General features: G+C 36.0%; 1 protein-coding gene across 1 annotated transcript; it reads left to right on the top strand.

Annotated features, from left to right (window-relative positions):
- The first annotated feature begins 326 nt into the window (after positions 1–326).
- Positions 327–2,544, top strand: LOC136986908 (vitamin D 25-hydroxylase-like). Its single transcript, XM_067284541.1, has 8 exons — positions 327–695; positions 775–902; positions 987–1,084; positions 1,167–1,465; positions 1,536–1,651; positions 1,713–1,965; positions 2,044–2,231; positions 2,311–2,544. The coding sequence occupies exons 1-8, from the start codon at positions 487–489 to the stop codon at positions 2,493–2,495; spliced, it is 1,476 nt and encodes a 491-aa protein (XP_067140642.1). The 5' UTR covers positions 327–486; the 3' UTR covers positions 2,496–2,544.
- The last annotated feature ends 8,876 nt before the right edge of the window (positions 2,545–11,420 follow it).

Genomic DNA, 11,420 nt, shown 5'->3' with positions numbered 1-11,420 from the left:
TAGAAACAAGTTCCTAAAAAGTGAGTGTGTGTGTATATATATTTATCTAACATTTTTTCTTTGGTACTTTAATATAACAAATACTAGTAAGGGATGGTTTATGTATTTTCATATCACCAATCAATCTTACAGTATTGAAACGTTCCTTCTAACTTTAATGATAACTATCCAAGTAAAATTGTAAAATTAATGTATTTGATCTTAAGCTTTCTTTGATAGGATTTTTATTATAAAAAAAAAAAACATTATAAACTACAAGTTATAAATAAGGAAACTTTAGATGTAATAAGGAAGCTTTAGTGAAATAAGGAAGAACAACTGTAATATATTAATCAATTACTAATTACTAATCTTCCCTTTTCACGGGGAAGGAAAATTTTTTAATTGATCAGTTGTTTATAACTTATAAATATGAAAAATGACGAGCGAAGTTAATTTACAAGAGGACAACAGAACGTCAAGGTTAACATATAAATTATTGACACTATGTCAAACTTTTGGAATTATTACTATGTTTCTGTTTTAGTTGTGGTTACATTGGCAATAACTAATGTTTTAAGAAGTTACTTTTCCAGGCCGAAAAATTTTCCTCCCGGTCCTTCGGGCCTGCCTTTTGTAGGCTATTTGCCTTTTCTTGGTGAAGAAGCACATTTACAACTTCATAAACTTCGTTTGAAATACGGCGGGATTTTCAGGTATGGCTTAATACTTGTTTTTAATTAATTTTTTGATACAATTATATATATATGGAAATGTTAATCGTAACATTTTCAGTGTTCTTCTTGGAAGCGAGAGAATAGTAGTATTATCGAGTTATGATGTGATGAAAGAAGCGTATAGTAAATCAGCCTTACTTGGTCGCCCTCCAATCACTGCTTTTGATTTCATTTTTAAACTTAAAGGTGGGTCCGGTCATTTGTGTAAAATATCAACAAAGATTATAAAATCGAAAGAATTGCAAAAAATTCATTTTTTTTTTTTTACAGGTATAGGGATGTCCAGTGGAGAAGAATGGGTCGAAAATCGCCGATTTGTCATTAATAACTTGAGGATATTTAACGAAAGATACGATTTAGCAATTGAGGTGATTTCTTTTCACTTTAAATTTTACAAAGAAAACTTCATAACCATCTGTTTCATATAGGTTAATCATAATTTTTGTGTAGGAAGAAATACCGCTGCTGTTACGAGAATTGTCTCAGAGTAAAGGTTGTCCATTAAACTTCCACCGACTTACATTATCCAGCATAACTAATGTTATCTTCAGTTTTGTGTCAGGTGTAAGGTTCGATTATCATCATCCTACAAGGAAAGTTATAGACGAGTTTATTGAAATATATACAAAATATTTGGGCATGATTTCTTATAGTTTATTTATCCCTTGGATTAAATTTTTTCATCTTGTTTCTCTTGGAATAAATCGGGCTTTCATGAAGAAAATGACAGCCGTTTATGAAAAACTAATGTAAGCATTATACAATGTGATCAATTTTCTGATTAATGATATAATATTTACTTCAGTTATTTCTTCACAGTGCAGAATTTGATGGTGTTTTTAAAGAATACGATAATAAAAATATTAAGAATATTTCGGAAGCTTATATCTGTGAAGTAGAGAAAAGTAAAAATAGTCCTAAATCACCTTATACCGGTAAGTTTAGAAGATTCAATTTCATTTCATAACTACTTTATTACAATTTGCACAAATTTAGTTTTAGGTTATGTCGGTAATATGGCCACAATATTAGCAGCTGGATTTGATACTACAGCTGCATCATTATCGTGGACCGTATTAGCATTAGCAACGTATCCCAAAATTCAGAGAAAAGTTCAGAAGGAAATAGATGCAGTTTTCGGTACCGAACACCCAGTTTGGGAGGATAGACTACGTTTACCTTATACTCAAGCAGTTATTATGGAAATACAAAGATGGAGGACTATACTACCCCTTTCTGGCTTAAGATAGTACGTATCGATACATTCAAGACTTTTCCTTTGAAATATCTATTAAATTTGCATACATAATGGGATATTCTATTAAAGCGCATTGTCAGATTGCAAAATTCGAGAATATACAATACCTAAAGGAACAACTGTACTCCTAAATATTTGGAGCATTCACAACGATCCATCGTACTGGGATAATCCGGAAGAATTTGTACCGGAGAGATTTCTAACGGAGGACGGTTCGAGCATCAAGAAATTGAAATCTTTCTCGCCATTTTCCTACGGTAGGTTTAATACTTATTTTACTATTGTCAGAATTAAAGTATAAAATATATTAACGGTTGTTATTGACGCTTTGTGAAGGTAAACGTTCTTGTCCGGCGGAAGGAATCGCTTATAAGAAAATTTTCTTATTTCTGACCTCAATCCTTCAGAAGTTCGAAGTTGTTTGGCCAGGATCTACACCACCGGATTTAGGAGGAGTAACGGGAGGAGGAATCGCTTTAATGCCTAAACCTTATCAGTTAACTTTTGTACCTCGGAAATAAGTGAATAATTTTATATTTTGGAGATAAACAAATCTTTAAAAAATCTAAATGTGTGTGTGTACCTGCATATACATGTTTACATACGTACAGTATATACCTATAGAAACGTATATATAGGTACTGCACGATCCTGCTACCAATTCAGACAATAAAAATTTTAAAGTCTGACTCTCACTTTAGAGGGGCATTACGTGTCATATCTGTTTCCCCACGTTTTTCACCTTTAATAGCATCGATGCCAACTACATAAAAATAACCCTGCCAAGTTTGAGGATTTTTGATTCGTCCAGTCCTGAGATATAATGCAAAATAAACAAACTTTTACAAAATTTTCTGTTCTACATTTCTGTGCTCCTAGAAGGCCAAAAGCTTGTGAAATGTAAAAAGGAGTCTAAATTTGACCGATTATCACACATTCCTGTGTTGTATTCTATAACAAGCATGCAAGTTATGGAATGTAAAAATTTTAATTTAAAACGTAAATTAATTTTAAAATGCAAAATAGAGCCACACTACAACGGAACCGGATATCGTTTTATCTGAAACAGTCTAAATATGCTAGTAATTAGGAAAATATTTAATAAATATATAACTATTATCAAAGTATATGCAAATTACGACGAAATTTTAACTCAAAATGTGCTGCAACTTGAACACAAACTATATGGTGTATTTTCTCGGACACATGGCAAATTTCATCACTAAGTTTTCCTCAGTTGATTAGGAACTCAGTTGATTAGGAACTCAACTTAGTGATGAAATTTGCCATGTGTCCGAGAAAATACACCATATAGTTTGTGTTCAAGTTGCAGAATAAGCACCGGCACGGTTTCATAAACACTACAATCAAAATGTGCTGTAAGTACTTGGAAGCGAGATAGAAATAATGGTGGCACTTCCAGTTTTTTTCAATGCGATATTAGGTTTATATGATTGGTAGCAGGATCGTCGAGAGGGAAGAAAACTTTAATTCATTGGGGCAAGGACCATTATGGACCCCTAATGTTGTTAACAGAAAATAAATTCGCTAAGACTGTTTTTTATTAATAAAGAAACATTCTACGTATTTCATTTGTTCGAAAACAAAATAGCAAAAGAAGTCCACAAAGAGCGAAAAGGGTCCGCTCTACCTCCGGACCACATACAAGTTCTCCACTCCATGATTGAAAGAATATAGGCCTACTGTAAATCACGTCTCATAGATGAAACTCTCATTCTAATTGGCTATGTTTGAGGTTTATCGATGCTTAGTCTGTTTCTTTTGGTGTTCTGCAACACGACTGTTGAGTGTTTCGAAATATTCGAATCCATTGAGTAAAATGAGTCGACTCGTTTCGCTACATGACTCTTTGATGAAACCACAAATGTACCCACATACGCGCACACAGAGACAGACAATTGAAACTCAACCGTGAGTGTAATGTTCAGTATCACTCAATAGATACATCTAAACTCACATCTCATTAAGGGAAAGCTTAAGAGAACCCTGTGGTGTATCTTGTGTGCCAGAGTCCTTTTTACTCGAGACTATTGATTGGAGTTTCCACTTTCCACTATTGAAGGAGTTGGATTTTGGGAAGCGGTGTCCGTGTTGTGTAACGGAGTGTTTACGGAGATGATGCCTGATACACAAACAAATAGATGCGAAGAAAAAATAAGTTAATGAAGACTGAAATAAAGTACTGTGTTGTATACGATACATCTGGGCCGTTTTCCAAACGAAGTCAACAATACATATGGTTATTCAAAAAGATGGAGCGGATTATGGAAACGTTCTGCACATCACAGGATAGAGAAAGGTTCAAAGTTTTAAAAGCCTGCCTAGAAGTTCTATTCGAATGCCACACAGCACGCTGTTTCTTGTTTATAGGAAAATGGCGATGCCGCAGGAGTGGTGCAATTTGAGATGCGTGAATTTCAAGTGTGTTTGTGTGTTGGCGTCTATTTCGTTTAATACCTTAGGATGGGGTAAACGTTAAGAAACGAAATTTGGCACGGCAGCTTATGTATAAGGGGTATTGATGCTATTAAATTTTGGTGGTTTAAGATCGAGGGGTAGGGAAGATGGTCAGATGTCATAGCTCGAGGGGGGGTTGGACTTAATGAAGATTTTACTGAAGGTTTTATTCGTTACTACATTTACAATTTTATAAATAAAATTCATCACCACCCCGGAAATTAAGCTTTCCGCCATTTTGAAATAACTGATAATATAAAAAGTTTGTTATGAGATTTTATTAAGAAATCGTGATACCACACACAATTTTATTTATTAAGTAATAATATAAACGCTATTTTTTAAAAAAAATCTTAACGGCCGGGAAAGTTACGCAACTGATTGCTAGATTTTGTGTGGGGCTGTCTTCAAAAATTCTATTTATTTTGGAAATGTCCATTATTAACGTCTCTGAAAATAAACCAGCAACGAGTTGCACAACTTTCCCGGCGACATTTAAAATTTTGGTGGCGCCATCTGTTGTTATATTTTTAACTATTATAAAACGGCAAAAAACTTAATTTTGAGGTTAGGGACGGTTTTATAAAAAATTGCAAATGCTAATAAGTAAAATCGTCATTAAGTCCGACCCTACTGGAGATACACACGCCCCCATTATCTCCCCATCCCCTCGACCTTTAACCACCAAAATTTAATAGCACCAATCCCCTAATAAGCAAACCTCCCTGCAAAATTTCAGAAATTTTCGAAGAAAAGCACGGGAGTTATTAAGCTTCAAAAGAAATGAACAAAATCGTGCCCCCTGTGAGATTATACAAAGTACGAACGAGTCGACACGGAGAACTTTAGTGATTTCTTCGATGGGACAAATTGATAACAAGCGTGCTTGATAGAGCCAGATGCTTAGAAAGGGAGAATCCATTTATCTCAGTAGGGACTAGACAAAGACAACTACCAAATTAACAAGATAACCCTTTAATTTTCCTTGGAACATACAATACATCCAGGGAAACACACAGGAACGTACGGAGCCCGACAATCCAATCTACCGAATAGCTTTAACACACAATTCTCCCGACAATAATATGCTACAGAATTCCCGTAACGCGCAGACATAAAACGTACCTACAATGAGTTTAAAGTGTACTGTACTTCTTCCTTTACTTCTTATCGGACAGGAAACAGTTCGAAAACGAAATCTTCCCGCTGACCTGGTTGCACAATCTTTACTTGCCGGCTTCCCGACTATTTTTTCACGCACTTTCACACACCACATTCTTCCCTACTGATTCTTCCCTCTCTCTCCACTTCCGTTCTAACTTCTCCCCCATATACACCCTCCAATGAATCTCCCACCCTAGGTTACACACCCAGATTTACACAGCTCTTCTCCACCGAGTCGGACCCACCACGTGGCGAAGGGAGCAGGAAAAGACGTAAGGCACACCCCCACACTCTAACATCCGTGCATACAGAAAAAAATCCGAATGTTTTTGTATTTCTCTATAAAATGAAACGATTTTGAACGTTTGAATTTTCATAGCCGTCTAGTGCGCAGCCCGTAAATAAAACTACAATATGTATGGGTTACTTGTACAAATATACATATAAATATTATTATTATTATTTATTTATGTATTTATTTTTATAACAGTAACACAACTGCGCCTAATTCTTCAACCGTTCGTCCCTTTTCATACTAAAGTATGCAGATTATGCGCGTTCTCCATGCTGCTGAGACTTTACTCGATTCTCTAAAGTTTATTGCTTGTCGTTCCTGGTTGGTCTTGTGTATTTGCCATGCTTCTGCGTATTTAAGGTGTCTCTTGTCCTCAATCTTTTGTACTATTTTAGCTCTTTCCCAATCCACCATTACCTCTCGGGTCTGATATTACCTATTGTATGTACAGTACGTCGCTAGTGCGGTGACTGGCTGCTCGTTCTGTACCAGTGGCGTGCCGTCATTGGAAGCGGTGGAAGCGCCGATTCCACCTTCCAATGACCTTCCCTTGTATTTTTCTAAAATATAAATTCTCATATTTTAACGTACTTTGCATTAATTAAAATTAATATTTTATTATAACTGCATTATGTATCTTTTACAAATTTCTATACTACATGTGAAAAAAACGATAAGATTGCTATTGTATATTTCGAATAATTCGGTGGCGGAAGGAGTGTCGAAACCGGGTCAGTTTCCAATCAGCCAGATTATATAGGCATTGGCACATGCGGTTTACAGAGCACCAACCTCACCCGGTTTAGCTGGTAGAAGCGACACACGCACAAAGCATCTAATTTTATATCCCGGACCGGTCGTGGGCTGTTAGCGCCTGCCTACTAGCATGTTCGGCCGCCCTCACCAGATTATGCGAATCATGAGTAGACTAGATCAACGGCGGGCAACCCCCGGCCCGCGGGCCAGCTACGACTCGCGAAAAGTTTCTATCCGGCCCGCGAGATCTTTAATAGATTATTAAATTGGAAAAATAACTAACTAATTAATAGTTATTTTTCCAATTCTTTGTAATTTTCGAAAACGATAAAAAGTTAATTACTACATTTATTTCTCTTATTTATTTATTTCGTATTTGCAGACTAAAAAAAATTACAAGTTATAAGAAGGCGTCAATTAACTACTACGGCCCGCGGAAATAACGTAAAATTTATTCTGGCCCACGTTATAAAAAAGGTTGCCCACCCTAGACTAGATTTATAACTTAACCCAACCGATAGGAATTTACTGGCATGTTTTTATGATAGTTCTGTATAGTTGACAGGAGTTTTAAAAAAAAATCCATTAAAATATTTGATATATTTATTCTGCGTTTATTCTGCTCTCCCATCTTATATTACTTACGGATTTCGATGTTAAACCGGTGATATTACGATTTAGTATGTCCCATCTGTAAAGGGATGCAGAGAAAACGTGTACAATTCTAGTACAGTGTTAAAAAAATTAACTGTTACTTTGGCAGCATCATTTACAACCAAATTTAATGAATGAGACGTACAATAGTACAAAAAAGCTCTAGAATTTATTTTCCTTAAATTTACGATTTATGTATCCGTTGTCATAAAAATTTCTTTTCACTTCTTTCCCAAGACTACAGATATCCAAGTACAGAGTAACTAGTTTCGACTTATTTCTATTTAAGTAGTAGTTAAATAATTAAGCGATTAGGGAATTAGAAACATAAATAAAACCCTGACGAAAGAGCCGAAATTTTACTTAAACAGAAGCTTAACCGAACCAATCTTTTGCCGAGTACAGTGGGGACTGATCTCTTCATAATATTAGATGTAATAAATTTTTCCAGTTCAATGAGAGTGACAGAAAAGTTGTAAATTTTGGAAATTTCCGCGAACACTTGGTCCTAAAACGAATTAGCTAGAAAACGAACGACGGACAATCTGTTAAGTTTAACATATTTAGATTTTTACAGCTATGGTGAGAAACGTTTAAAATCTACAACAACCCCGTCGCGTCCTTTGAGATATACTAGTGATGCGACAAAAGAGGCATTTGACATTGACCGGTATCGGCACCCTCGGGATTTGGCACGCACGCACCTACCTGGACCGTCTCCGATTCCATTCATTAGCCACTCGTAGGGAGCTACAGTATTTCACTAAGTGGATTGTTTTAAGATTTAAAAAGTAAAGAATATTTTGTTCTTTTTATGTACGTTTCTTCACAAAGTTATATTTAATTATAAGTTTCTTTAAAAGTATATTCGTACAATTGAAGAATTTTTTGTACTAGGTATGTATATTCGTCACACATTTTGTTTTACCAAGCTGGTGATTCAAAAATTTATTTTAAAAAAGTTTTGGCTCAAGACCGTATAATGAAAAAGAAAACATTATTAAAAGAGAAAGACCAATGCCTAAATTAAATATAAATACGTCGACAAAAAATTTCGACATTTTGACGATAAAATTTATGACGAATGACGATTCTTTCGTAAAATTGAAGCAATTTGGAAATCAAAGCGGAATAGAATTTAACATTGGTAGACAATATAAAATAAATATTGAAAATTATAACGAGATAATTACGATTAATAGATATATCTAAATTAATAGATGTTATATGTTTTTTCTCAAAGCGAGAATTGGCATTTAGAGGCGTAGGGAATTTATTGAATCTAATAACGGAGGTAATTATATTGAACTTTCTTATTTATTAAGTACGTCAGATAATCTATTAAAAATACGTTTAAAGAAGTATACGGTTTTTACTGGCTTATCGAACAAACGAATACGAACGGGCCCTGACGCGCAATTAATTGATTGCCCCTGAAAGTCGGCTTCTTACAGAAACACAGCTTCCCTATCATCAAATGTCACGGCACGCCACTAGGTTATAGGTCATCAGCTTTCTGTACACTTTTGTAGCAATTTCTACTCCTTTCTCTACAGCTATTGCTATGTCTAGGAAATGTATAGTTTTATCATTCTCTTGTTCTAGCTCGAGTTCTACGCCAAACTTGTTGGATGTTTTAGTTTTCCCATAGTAGGTAATGAAAGAGAGTAAACTTTTCGGTTCACTGTTCTGCCGGACTGGTTCCTTTTTCTTTTATAAATTTTGTGGCTAAACAACAGTGGCGTGCCGTGACATTTGATGATAGGGAAGCTGTGTTTCTGTAAGAAGCCGACTTTCAGGGGCAATCAGTTAATTGCGCGTCAGTAATAGTCTAGGGTCCACTCGTAGATGGGTGGTGGCTGTAGAGACAAAGACGGCAAGTAACTGACAAAAACCGTTTATTTTAACATAAAATAAACATACACTATGTACAAAATAGTTTGCTTTAGGACAATCGGCCGTTCGGACGTCCTGAACGTCGATGTGGTTCTTCGATGGTCGATCGAAGGTGGCCCGGGGACAGTGGCGTTGACGAGTCTGTAAGGCACGGGGAGACTTCGTCCATTGGCGTCGGGGACACGGTCTAAGTCCGAAGTGGCACGGGTTACAGGTTGGCACAATAGACGAGAAATTGTTTTTTTTTTGCGCGTTGACACACGGCGTTTCGGTTATTCGGAACGTTAACCGATTGCCAGGTGTCCTCGATTGTCGGAAATTATATCAATCTCCGTTCTTTCTTTCGTCCATTTTGATTGGTCGTTCTCCCTCAATCACGCTTCCCGAGTGGTTGGTCCCTCGTTACTAAACGTAACGAGACTCTTACCTGGAGAGTGAGAAAAGTCAAAATCGAAGACGAATTCGATCTTCCACCGATCATAGGACGACTTCCTTCCGCGATTTATGGTTTCTGCCTGGCAGTTTGATATAAACAATGGGTGAAAGACTACAGACGACTTTTACCTGTTTTTTTTAAACTAATAAATTTTTCTCTAAATTAACCGTTTTTTTCGCGTCTTTCGTGACGGGTCAGACCTGTCCGGTACATGACATTTCTATAAAAGTTTTAAACAAATACTGAAAATGATAAAAACAAACAATTTATGTATTTTAGTTCTAAAATACAAAGAATACATACATAATACAAATTGATATGATACAAACAATGATAGAACAACTTGTTTTTTTAATTTTTTATGAACGAACTCTATTCGGCGATTTTTTCGCAAAGTCGTTAATTATTTTATCATAAAAGTCGCTGGTCGTCGACTCCATCAACGTATTTAAAAGCACTTTTTCTATCGAAAGCAACACTAGCGACAATTTTTCCTCCGACCGAGTGTTCCTGGCCAATGTATGAATTTGCTTCGTGGTCGAAAAATCGCGCTCAACAGACGCACTGGTAGATGGTACCGTAAAAATGAATGATATTAATCATATAATTCTTTTAGTACGTCTTTGTTCGGATCGACATTAATTATAATATGTTTTATGTCTGAGAGTTAGTTGTCAATATAGTCCGGACACGAATATAAATATTGCGATTCACTACGTAATTTAGATAAATCAAAAAATTTCCCATAAAATTTATTTAATTTAAAGATTTAAAACACGCTTGGAAAAATTGTTAATAATTTTAATATTATGAAAAACATCTAAAAGTGATAAAAATTCTAAAGATTTTATGTCTGAAAATCTGTCAATATAATTATAATTTTCTTTTAATTATACTGTAATTAAATATAACTTTGCAAAAAAGCGCATAAAAATAACATTGAATACTCTTTACTTTTTAAATCTTAAACAATTCACTCAGTCAGATAGCTCCCTACCAGTGGCTAAGGGTACGTCCTACCTGGCAGCGTCCAGCGACCGCGGGCGCGAACGCGCTTCCAAGCAGAGCGGACAAACCGGTTCAAGTAAATGTGCGCGTCCGGAGTAGCCGCGTTTAGCGCGTAGCGACCACCAGATAACGCTTCTACACACGCTTCCAGGAAGCAGCTACCAAGCAAGTTTGATCGCCGCTTCCACTGCTCGCGCTTCCAAAGAAGAAAATGGCTGATTTTGTAGATGAAATGAAAACAGAATGACAAATAAATTGTGTATATATGTTGTATGTACTTTAATTAATAATCTTTTACGTAATTTAATAATTTCTGATTTTGTAAATGTAACGTTTTAAAAATAAAACTTTTTTTTAACTTATAAAGAATCCTCACAGAATAATATTTGTTGTGTATCTAGTTAGTGATAACAATTACCTATCAAATTTACGGTTTTAATGCTCGCCATACTTTCTGTAGCACGCATTCGACGAAGTCGTCTCGCCGCTATTTTGTAAACAACACGTATTCACTCTGGACAGAAGTCGCTCGCGAGTTGGACGCGCGTACAAAGATTCTTTCCGCCCGCGGTCGCTGGACGCTGCCACGTAGGACGCACCCTATGCGTTGGAAGCGTTACACGCGTGTAGTTTCCACCAGCTAAACCGGCTGAGGTTGGTGCTCTGTAAAGCGCATGCGCCAATGCCCTCTGGCTGCTTCACGCCGTGAAAGCTGTCTCGGAAGCGCTTCCATTCCGCCACTGACATTCGAATATACAA

The sequence above is a fragment of the Centruroides vittatus genome, unplaced genomic scaffold (assembly GCF_030686945.1).
Source record: "Centruroides vittatus isolate TY-2023 unplaced genomic scaffold, ASM3068694v2 scaffold_1323, whole genome shotgun sequence".
Lineage (NCBI taxonomy): Eukaryota > Metazoa > Arthropoda > Arachnida > Scorpiones > Buthidae > Centruroides > Centruroides vittatus.
This window is presented reverse-complemented; position numbering and strand designations above follow the sequence as displayed.